Genomic DNA, 12,247 nt, shown 5'->3' with positions numbered 1-12,247 from the left:
TCATTTGCCAAATTTATATTTATATGTGAATATCATAAATCTACTACTCCTACAAGTGTCAATTACTCATCAATTTTGACTAGTAATTATACCTAGTTTTCAATTAAGTAATCAAAAATTGGGGTGAAATAATTGCCTTTTTTTCTCCTCTTGGGCACTTATACTATTAGGCAGAGATTCTGACTGAAGTGAGTGGGTCCTAACTTGAGCAGTAGAGAACAGGCAAAAATTATATTGAACTGTTACCGACAATTACTTGAACAGTATATGTTTTTTAATCATTTTATTATTTATTTTGTATAATCTTACCTCTATAATATTTAATCTTCTAGTATTAACAATCAACAACTATCTACTTAATTTATTGTTATGTATATTTCCAAGTTTGTTTATTATTGTTTTCTTTTTTCTTTTTATATTTCTCTGAATTATGGTTGCTATCTTTTTTTTTTTGTTTTTTCAGCTCTGATGGAGGCCTGAAATTCAGGTCAAAACACCAGTACAAATAAATAAGTTTTGTTTATATGTATATTTTGTCTGACCACACCCCTGACCATCTTATAATAAATATATCCATCCTCAATAATAAATTTAGATAAATAAATATTCTTTCCGTAATTAGAAAAAACAATTAATTTCAAAACTGAAATATTCTATAAAATAAGTCTGATCGAAAGACCATTATTAGGTAAAATGAAATGATAGTTTTGCAGTTTTGGTTTGGTTTAGAGATGGAGAAGGAGATAGAACTAGAAGAAGAAGAACTAGGACTTAAAGAGAAGAATTTGCAGGCCCCTGCGAGGTTGAGGATGCGGCGCTCGGCTCATAGCAGCTGCCTCTTCTACTTCATAGAAGTCATGGAATCCTGGAACAAGGAACAAAATGACTACAGACAGAAATGTGTAGAAAGGATACACAGGCTAGCCTCAATAGGTAATATATTATTTCATATTGACATTCGTTATAGTGATCATCCTTTACTTTGATATTGCAATAAAAAATGGCACTTAAGCCATTACTGATTAAGGATACAGTGAATAGATCTTATAATTCTTCTGGGACATCTGTGTTCTGTTTTAAGAAAGCTAATAAATTATTATTTTTTTAAATTATTTATTTATTAACATTTACAATGGTATTTACAAAAAAAAAAATACATTTGGTAAATTTTATGTAAGATCATAATAGTGAGATACAGGCACATAGAGAAACCACTTTTTGGTAGCACTCTAATAGTATTTCTACATAAGAAGGTCTCGAGGCAATCTTCTTTTCAGTGGTTGTAGTGGTAAAGATTTTTTTATTTTAATTCTTATTACATTCAAGTTTCTCATATAGAGTTTCTTAAATTATATATGGAATAGTTGTCTGTAGTAATCCAGGAGCAGATAGTGAAGAAGGCTGTCACAATTAATTTAAAAAATAGTACAAAAACATTTAATAAATAAACCTTTTAACCCATTTTGTAGGCCTTCTTCTGGACTGCAATGATTCAGTAAAAATAAAAAATAAATAAAATAACCATATTAAATAGTATATAAATAGAATAAAAGGAATTAAAAATCAATAATATAAAGGGAATTTAGAGCTTATATTTGACTAGTTGTAATGGAATATTTAAAATACAATCACATATAAATAACATTTAAAAATAAATAGTATAGAATAGAACAAAGTAATATTAACATGTTAAGATAAGAAATAACCAGGAGTAATAGTTACAAAAAAAAGACATGGGGATTGATTAGATATAGATTTATATTTATTGATTAAATACATAAACTTTTCAACACAACACATAACAAAGGTAAACTATGTAAAATATATTACATAGGTTTACCTGTTTTATACAATTTATTACATGTTTTGGATATTTTTCACTCTTAATCTGTTTTAAATCCTCTATATTAAGCCATATTCTTGAATAAATGTCAGTTATGACACACTGGTAAGATAAATTCTCCACTTAAATCCATAAGATAACAATTTTTCTTTTCTATGTAAGTTTTTATTGCGAAAAATCCTTCATACATTTTCTCACTATACACCTATTATTCCTTCATCGATGTTTTGAGGATCTGGTCCCATAAACAATCCATACGATTGATCTGAAATTCCACCATTCTATAAAATATGCTTTGCATTTTGCTTTTTTTACAAAATACATTATAACTATTTTCATTTTTACTTTTATAATAGTAATTTTTAAACTTTTTGTTCACAATAAAAACGTACATGAAATTGAAAGATTTACTTTTCAACAGAATATTGTATTTTTTTATTATTCATTTTTAAATATAGGATTTTTAAACTTTATTAAAAATCTATTCAACCTATTATATTCAACCCAATTGGCAAATCAATCGTTGAATATTTTTATGAATAAAAGTTTATAGTTCTGTTGGACATTGTCAAAATGTTTACTATATAAATGTGGCTTGATGCTTTTACTTTTTAATCTTATAAAATAGCCTATTAATTATAATTTTTAGTCTCCATTAAGATGTTTTTGATTCCGATAATTAACTTATTTTATTTTTATCTAGCTAAAGCAGTTGTTACCGATGAAAGACTGGATGAACTGTTAGAGCAAGGAAACTATGGTGCTATATTCAATGACGATGTAAGATATATAAAAATATAATTTATATATTTCATTATTTTTTCAAATTGAACCATCTGCAAAATATTTTCTATATTATATTTCTTTAATAAATCAAGAATGAAATATTCAAATGTAGTGAATAACAGAGTAGGTAGTTATGACTAGAATAGTGTATTTGACACCAGCTTCCTTGAATACTAAGTATTTCCATGTCAACACAAATTATTGACATCTAACATAATTTTGTAAGTTTAAAATTCTAACAAACCATTAAACAATTTTATAAAATATTTATTTCCTATATTACATTTAATTCAGAAAGTAATGTTCACGGTATTACAAAATGAACTACCGTTCGGATAATTCCAGAAACAACAAACCTTTTTTACAAAAGAACTTTTTTATTTCCGACCTGTTAATAGGATAGTAAAATAGAAAGTTCTTTTTATTATTTCATTATATTTTTATTTTCCAATGCTGTGCGTTTTTAACTCACATATAGACCAGTATTTCCCAACTAGTGGTTGCGGACCAGAGCGGAAGTGTCTGGCAATGCATATTTCTATGACAATTTGTTGTTTGAACTGTTTTATTAATTATTTTTCCTAATTTTTGTGTGTCACCTGAAATATGTTAACAGGCATTGTACTTTTGCCTGCTAGTATAAACCAGTTGTTCCCAACTGACGGTCTACAGACAATTGGTGAGCCGTATTAAGGAACTTTTTTTTTTACAGATAATAACCGAAACCATTGAGGCAAGGCGTGCTCTTGAAGACGTCCAAGTTCGGCACGAAGAACTCCTCAAGATCGAGAAGTCCCTTCAAGAGTTGCGGGACCTCTTTATCGACATGGCAATTCTTATTGAACACCAGGTGAGATATGGAAGTCTTTCATGATTAAGACCATATATGGTTCACTCATTATGGCCACTTAGCTTTACTCTGAGAATGATAATCTAATCTCAGACTCAGTACAAACTACTACCATCTTAAAATATTTTAAAACGACTTTGTATTGGACACCATAGTTTCTGAATGATGAAATTGGTTAGCTTGTTTTTTGGTTTAATAAAATAAAATCAACTAATATTAACATTGATACATAAAATAAAGTATAACTTAAACCACTATACATAAAAAACAACTATTTATCAAAGAAGAGGATATTACTATATATATTTTGTAATATTTAAGGTTTATTTGAAGTAAATAAAAGGAAATTTAATAGTTTTTACTTATTCTCATTCCTAAAATATAGCTTTAAGTTTAAATAAAAAACTTTAATATTAAGCAGATAGGAGAATTTTATTTTAAATTTATAACATTATAGACTCTTAATCTCAGGGCGTGTTTTTCTGGGCAATCAAAACAGACACTTTTCTACTAATAACACTTAATTAAATAAATATCTACTTTTACAAATATATTTAATTTTAGTTAGAGTGAAAGTAACCAATTTATATTATCTTCTTTTGTTGATTGAAGGCTCTTGATGTTTCTATCAAAAACAAACACTCACTAACTGCAAACAAAACATTTTTTCTTCTTTCCCAGAATGCTTTTTTAACAGTCAACAAAAGATTTTCTTCACCTCCACTCCCAGGAGATATCCTCTCACCAGGCGATCCAAAACAAATTGTACCTTATTCTTCTCTGATGACTCATTGATGTCTTCTTTTCCTAGATCTCCCACTGAGACAGACGAAGGATGTTCAGAACCTCCTGCATCCAGATGTCCGGTTTCTCCTGCGCCTAGACAACAAGTCCTCCCAAATAATGCTTTGTTCCTTCCCCTTCTATAGATTTTCGTTCTGAACATCAATTATAGCCCTACGGTTTTGAGTTTTTGCTTGTGATTTTCTTAATGAATATTATTCTTTAACTACTTATTCTTGACTTCTTTTTTTTCTTAAATTTACTGTTGCTACAATTATGATGGGAAGTTAAATAAAATTTTTAAAATATTTGAATCTGTTCAACATGGCTGGGATTCAACGGACTTTTGGAAGGTTAGCTACGTGCCATCATCTTCTTTATTTTGAATTACGTATTTCCAAACATAATTATGAATAAGAAGATCTAAACTCTAATATACCTTCTTGAAACAAGGTTATCTTTACCATTGATAACAAACAGATTTCGCACTAAGTCAATTCTCTGCTACCTCTGTTTCGTAAAAGATGACTAATCTATTGACCAAATTTTTTTTTAACAATGTAAAATAGTTAATACATTACACTAATGTATTAAATTTATCCAATAACTAATACTATTGTACAACATTAAATTACTAAATGGTTAACTATATCTATGTAATATGTACATACATTTTAGTATCTGTCTTAAAATAATAGCGTTACCAATGTTTTTAGTGATATTTATTGCTTCAGTTAATTTTCTATTTCTTGTATGATTTACTATATCTAAATTTTTTGGATTTTTAAAATCAAATTCAGGTTTAAATTTCATACTATGTTGTGCCAGTGCTGTTGTGTTGATATTTTTACAGTTATTCTTGTGTTCCTCAATCTTGGTTTTTAATTGTTTGGAAGTATCTCCAATATATACATCTTCACAATTCTGGCAATTAATTTTGTAAATTACATTTTGATTATCATTGTTATCAACTTCATCTTTCATATTATTGAGATAATTACTTAATTTATAATCATTATATAGACCCAATTTAAGATTATTATGTACATATTTCACAAATATCCTTTTAATTTTATCTGTTGAATCTGGTGTATAGTTCATTTTAAAACATCGATAATTATGATTCCTATCATTTTCCTGTTCCATTTTGTTTTATGTAATATCCTTATCTGATACTTTCTTATCTAAATTTTTATAAAAATCTGATTAAGGTTTTTTTATAGTGCTAAAATACTTACTACTTATAATAGTATTATCATTATTTTCTGTGTTTTATTGCTAAAACTGGTTTTTTGCTATGGAGTTGTTTTTTAGTCTCTCATACAATAATTTATTGATTAATTTTTTAATTATAATATAGATGAACAGCATAATTTAGTATTTTACTCATTTATTTAAGAGTAATTATGGTATTTTGATGTTAATATATTTATTTAATACTAAAAGGATTATTAATAATTATAAATTAAGATATTACAAATATTATGTTAAAGAGTTAAAATATTTTATAACATATTGATTTTTCATATTATTACTGCAACGTTGTATTGTTAAGATCTCAAATTGTTAATATTTGTCTGTTTCAGGGTGAGCTGGTGAATAGGATAGAGAATCATGTCCTCAGCACCGTCGATTATGTGGATGTAGCTAAAGTGGAAATGAATAAAGCTATAAAATACCAAAAGAAATCACGCAAGGTATTTAATATGAAAAAGAGAACATTTTTCTGAATTAACATGTTTATAATCAAAATAAGATCGTCCAGATGTTATAAAAAAAAACGACTCAAAATAAAAACTATTTCATTTCGCTCCACTTTACAGGGGGTTAACGGGCCAAGAAAAAATAAACAAGCAACTAAAAATATGTTAAGTGCAGTGTTAGAGAATAAGATGAAATGAAACAGAAAAGTAGACAAATTATTTAATTATGTTTAATATGTGAAAAATAATATAAAAATGAACAGAGTAAATAAAAATAAGATTTAAAGCAGTAAGTATAAACAAGAAATACCATTAAGTATTTGACATGAAATGAAATTTTTTTTATTCTTATTTCCTTCATTTTCCATCTTTTGGAGTGTTCTATATTTCCTATATCTTCTTTTCTGTTTTTTATTACTCATTTCAATTTTCTATGTAATATTTTACTGTATTTCTTATTTATTTAAACTTATTCCAGTATATCTTTTTGTTTCTTTGATTTATTTTGGTCATTTTTATATTATTATCACATATTTTTTTAGCCCCATCTTAGATTACTTTTAATTTTATGTTGTTATATTTTTTTACACTGTTAACATATTTTTAGTTGCTTGTTTATTTTTCTTAACCCCAATGAAGTCCTGCAAAGTGGGGCGATAAGTTCTTAAGAAATAGTATACTATTTGAGTTGTTTTAACCGCACCAGGACTGTCTTCCTTTCACTAGTTACTCATATTCAATAAACAATCTTCCTAATTTGTTTATAATTAACCATAAACCTTTTTTATTTTTTAAAATATTTTTAGCATTGTCAAAATTTACAGAATGCATACAACCTCTTATAACAAAACTTCTGTGAAAACTGAGAAAAAGTAATTAATTTCTTGATTAAAATATGATAAATTGCATAATATGTTATAAATTCAGAATTTTTATTTCCTAAAATGATTAAATATATTCACTAAAGTTATATTATCAAAAGTAAATTTGAAATATTGTGTTATGTAATTCATTTACTTTTTTTGCTCTATATTTAATTTAAAAAATAAAATTGAAGTACCTGGCAATTATGAATTTATTTTGTGATAATCCTAGTTCTAACATTACTATATTAAAAAAAAATCATAACCTTGTCCTATCTTCCTCATGTGTTTATTAAAATTCGAATTTATACTGTTAACTAAATAGCAATCAGTAAGGTTATAAAATTATAGTCTTCAAATTATTGATTTGAATTCTAAAATTTGAATACTGTTCTTTAAATCTTTATAGAACATACTTCTCCTAACTTATTTTTAATTTTTTTTTCATTGGGATTTGCTATTTAGAAGTATCTACGCTGTTAGAAGACTCTAGGTGATTAATTTATTGTGTGTCAGTACTGTAGTGACATGGTTTATAAATCAACCAAAGAAAAACATCAACCAGTGTGGGGTTCATAGGGAATAATTCCTAAGATTATGTATTTTTATATGTGCCCGCTATAACAAGACATGATGGTACTTATATCCTATTTTATTTTGTAAAATATATGTATGTATATAATATAAATCGCAATAAGTCACTAGTAAAAAAAAAAAAAAAAGTGATTTTTAACAATTATAAAATAATAATTTTTTAAAAAAATACACATAATCTATTTAAATTTTTCCAAATAATATAATTGAAATATTGTTAAAATAAAATAAATTTTATCCAATTTTAGTCTCGGCTTTTTGTTGTCTGACATTAATGACCTGAGTAGAATAGCCTGCATAAAGTATTTTTACAAATGATGTGGTTCCAAAATTGTAAGATTATTCTTGGAAATGGCCGAAACGTCAGACTGATAAAGAAATATAAATTATTTTGAGTCTAAAATTGGATAAAATTTATTTTATTTTAACAATAAAAACCAGTTTATTAAAAAACAAATTTGATCCTTTTTTTCTCAACTTTATTCTTTTCAAAACCTTCCAACGTTTCGACCCTCAGGTCATTTTCAAGGATACCTTTATTTTGTTGTCATTTTCTTTTTTAAAAACTTAAAATTGCCGGCTAATTGCCTTCGTCCCATCTATAAATTCTTCTATAATTCTTTCTTAAATTTAAAACTTTTACTAACCACTTCTCTTCTTTCTTTCATTTACATTTGCAAACCTTAAACCTTCAAATGTAAATGAAAGAAAGAAGAGAAGGGGTTAGAAAAAGTTTTAAATTTAAGAAAGAATTATATAGAAGAATTTATAGATGGGACAAAGGCAATTAGCCGGCAATTTTAAGTTTTTTTTAAAAAAGAAAATGCCAACAAAATAAAGGTATCCTTGAAAATGATCTGAGGGTCGAAACGTTGGAAGGTTTTTGAAAAGAATAAAGTTGAGAAAAAAAGGATCTAATTTGTTTTTCAATAAACTAAACCACTCTCAAACAGGAATATATTAATAAAAATTAATGTAATAAAAACCAGTCTCAAGAAAGTGTAAAAATTATATATATAATATATATAAAGTATTTGAGTTGCCATGGTGACTAGATGTAAAAAAATGAAACTTACATGGGAAAAGTGTTATAGTTGTGTAAATAAATTCCTATATCACACAGCACTCATTTTGAAACATAATAAAAAATGTGCAATAGATTAAATAATTTTAATTAAGTATGTATTCAGTAAGGTCACACTGAGTATTAAGTATTAAGACTGGCTCGGTATCTTTCTCTTCCAAAGCAAAACTGGTCGAATTGCACTGGATGTGTGTCATTGTCACGCTCTCCAGATCAGACACAAGTAGATTTTTAGGTTAATTGGTTAATTTAGCCTCTTTATATTTAATTAATAAAGTAGTTGGAACACATATTAATTTATTTAATATAACCTAAATATTTTTTTTTTTAATAAGTTGAAGTGAAAAACCCCTCCTTCTTAAATTTCTTTATTTCAACATATCGTTTACAACGTTTTAGTGCCATCACACCTTCATTAGGTACTCTACGACAGATAGATAAAAATTAGCTATAGCTAAAGTTACCATGGATACGAACCTTATTCATGAATGAACCATTGATAAATAAATATCGTATCCATGGCAATTTTAGCTATTAGTTTCATAGCTGCCCAACTCTGCTCTACAATTCAAATTTAAACAATTCAGAATATGAATAAAACAATACAATTATTCAACAACAAAAATTTTAATTTAAAACCATTACCTAGCATAATTAAATTCTCACATTTAATAATTAAACTAATCTTCATATTTAGTCTTAGGCATAATAGTCACAATAATCATATGGCTGTCAGTTTGTTTTTAAATAAATCAATTAATAAAATTTCATACATACAAAATAAGTGGAAATCTAAAAACATTATACTAACTAGAGTTTTTTATGTATGAAAATTTTTTTTTTTTTTAATAACCCTTTTAGAGGGTAGAATAAATCAACTTTGGTTATGCTTCCTTCGAACCCACACCTCCTTCATCCTTTGAGAGTGCCGTTCCTCCTCCTCCTGAGTCCATTTCCTTCCACGTGCTGATTTTATCCTCTCCCAAAAACCAGCCTCTTGTATAGTTTTTCGAAATAGTGTTATGTCAGTTACTATTACTATTACTATTACTCTGTGCTCATGCCGCTGTTGTTCATGTCATAAATTAAATAAATTTTATTTATTAATTTATTTTTTAAAAAACTGAGAGCAATATGATTATAGTAACTATTATATATATAAATAAGGAGACCAGTCTAATTATGAAATGTGAGGATATAATTATGTTAAGGTAATTTTTATTAAATAAAAGATTTTGTTGTTGAATAATTGTATTGTCATATGCATATTATACATTGTGTTAATTTGTATTGTAGAGTACCTCATGATGTTGCATTGGTCCTGAAACGCTGTAAACGATATTCTGAAATAAAGATATTTAGTAAGGAAGAGTTTTTCACAACAACTCATTAAATAAATGCTAACTCATCCAATAATGAACCTACTAAATAATATATTACAATGAAAATATTTAGAAGTGAATATCTCCTAAGCGAAGCGTTCATGGACATGCATTTATAGACAGTTTTTTTTCTTATTTTGAGATTCCAATTCATATTTTCTATCAAGAAACAACCCTGAAACACCCTGTATATTAAATAAATGGAGTTTTACTTCCATTATTTATATTATTAATTAATTAATTTACTCTAAATAAACTATTAATAATAAATTATTTATTCAGGTCAAATTATTTTCCAGAATCTGATTATTCTGATCATCTTCATTGTGCTCATTATCATCATTTTAATCAGCATCTACTTGATGTTCCACTATGGAGTCATATAAGCATACCTCCTTGGATCGTATCCTAGTCAGCGCCGCACCATCTCTCCTATCTGTATAAATATAAGTTATAATGTTAATGTTTAATATAAAGTATTTTTTAAAATAAATTATTTTTTTTGTTTTACTTTATCCAAATGTCTTTAGTTGTGTACTTAGCAGAAAGACCAAGTTCATTAGTATTGAGTTTTCATATTTTTTAACTATTAATAAATTAGAAATTTATGGTTTCATAAGAATTGAATACTTATTCAATATAAATTGTGCAAATATTCTCAATACATTATGTGTTTCCAAAATAAGTTATTCATTAAAATTCACTTAATTTTGAGCTATTGAAAATGAATAAAAGGTCTATGTTAACTGATGGAACGTTTTGAAAATAATTACATAGTAAAAAAAAGTAAAAGTAAACAAATATGATATAATGAATACTTATTTGTATTAATAGTGAAAGGCGGGAGCAGAGCAGCTCAGTGAATAAGCTGTGCTATTAATACACAGGACATAGGTTTGAATCTGACTGTGACAGTATTTAAATGGCTGAAAATATAAAATAAATCTGTTTCATATTCTTTATGTTGTACGAAATAAATATTGAAAATTAAAGAAATATAGCAAAAAAGAAAAAGTAAATAAATATAATGATATAATAAATATTTGTTTGTATTAATAGTCAAAGGCGGGAGCAGGGTAGCTCAGTGAATAAGTTGTGCCACTAACATGCAGTACCCAGGTTTGAATATGACTGTGACAGTATTTAAATTCTGAGAATATAAAATAAATTTGTTTTATATTCTTAGTGTTGTACGAAATAAGTATTAAAAATTAAAGAAATATAGTAAAACTGAATAGAGTAAAAATATTGAGTGATGTAAAGATGTTAGAAACCTAGTGGTTAGCTATATATGATAAACACACACAATTTATTTTTACAAATACTAGAATAATGGAAATATTTAACTAAACTAATACTTAATATCCGTTTTTATTTTACAATACAACCAAAAGAGAAAAACATATTGTTTTAAAATCTTCCTTTACAAGTCTTGTGTAGTATGCTGTAATAGATAAAGAGGATTAATGAGTCCAATATAAGTGTTTATCTCTTAGGTATTACCTGTTCAAAATTCAATCCTTAGGGAATTAAATATTAATTTGTTGATATCAGATGAGGAAATTAAAATAGAAAGTATTATAGTTCAAAGTCGAAAGTATTGAAATATAAGAGAGATTAAAACGTCCTACTCAGTAATCGATCTATTTATCTCTCAGTTGGTTTATGCTTTAGGGATTATACAAGTTCAAAGTCCCTTGTTTACATTCATCGAAAGGATTAGAAGATAAAGGAGGTTCTACATATCGGTGTTTATGTTTTATGTTTAACCAGTTCAAAGTAAGTTGTTCACAATAAAAGATTAAGAACATAGAGGGGATTAAAGTTCAAAGTCGAAATAATTAAAAGATAACGGAGTTCAAAAAGTCTTACTTATGATTGTTTATATGTTTAAGAGGTCAGGTGGCTTTTTCTTTTGTTCACGAGACTAATGCAACAAAATGGTGGCGAACGAAAAGAAGAGGATTGCAAGACCCTTGTAATAAAATGGCGTCGAACGAAAAGAACAGCATTGCGAAACCCTCGTGATAAAACGCTGGTGAACGAAAAGAAGAGGATCGCGAGACGCTCATAATAAATACAAAATGACGGCCTGGCACACTCAGCCCCTGGTTGCAGTCACGTACCTTAAAAGAGGACGTGGCCATGTTAAGGTAGGGTCCAAAGTCCAAAAAGGCTCATTGCCCTGGCCCAGAATCGGTCTTTTATATCTACTACTTATGCTATGTAGTATGCTGTTCTGATAACACTGAAAGGATATTGTAAAACTTTGGTGTGTAATTAAATAAAAAAGTATGGACTTTGAAAAACACTTCTTATATTATAATTATTATAATACATAATTGTGAACTGTCAATAA

At 27.0% G+C, this 12,247-nt stretch overlaps 1 protein-coding gene across 2 annotated transcripts in view; it reads left to right on the top strand.

The window, feature by feature from the left end:
- LOC106684195 (syntaxin-1A) overlaps positions 1-10,403 on the top strand; it is a gene marked incomplete at its 5' end in the record, with an annotated part of 36,575 nt that extends 26,172 nt beyond the window's left edge. Inside the window, 5 exon segments of one of the 2 annotated variants that reach the window (XM_067052634.1) lie at positions 730-933; positions 2,547-2,623; positions 3,342-3,479; positions 5,849-5,959; positions 10,188-10,403. In XM_067052634.1, coding sequence (XP_066908735.1) covers positions 730-933; positions 2,547-2,623; positions 3,342-3,479; positions 5,849-5,959; positions 10,188-10,274 — 617 coding nt within the window. 2 annotated transcript variants of the gene reach the window in all.
- Positions 10,404-12,247: the final 1,844 nt, after the last annotated feature.

This window comes from Halyomorpha halys, unplaced genomic scaffold (genome assembly GCF_000696795.3).
Source record: "Halyomorpha halys isolate HHAL.00 unplaced genomic scaffold, Hhal_1.1 Scaffold554.1, whole genome shotgun sequence".
Classification (NCBI taxonomy): domain Eukaryota; kingdom Metazoa; phylum Arthropoda; class Insecta; order Hemiptera; family Pentatomidae; genus Halyomorpha; species Halyomorpha halys.
This window is presented reverse-complemented; position numbering and strand designations above follow the sequence as displayed.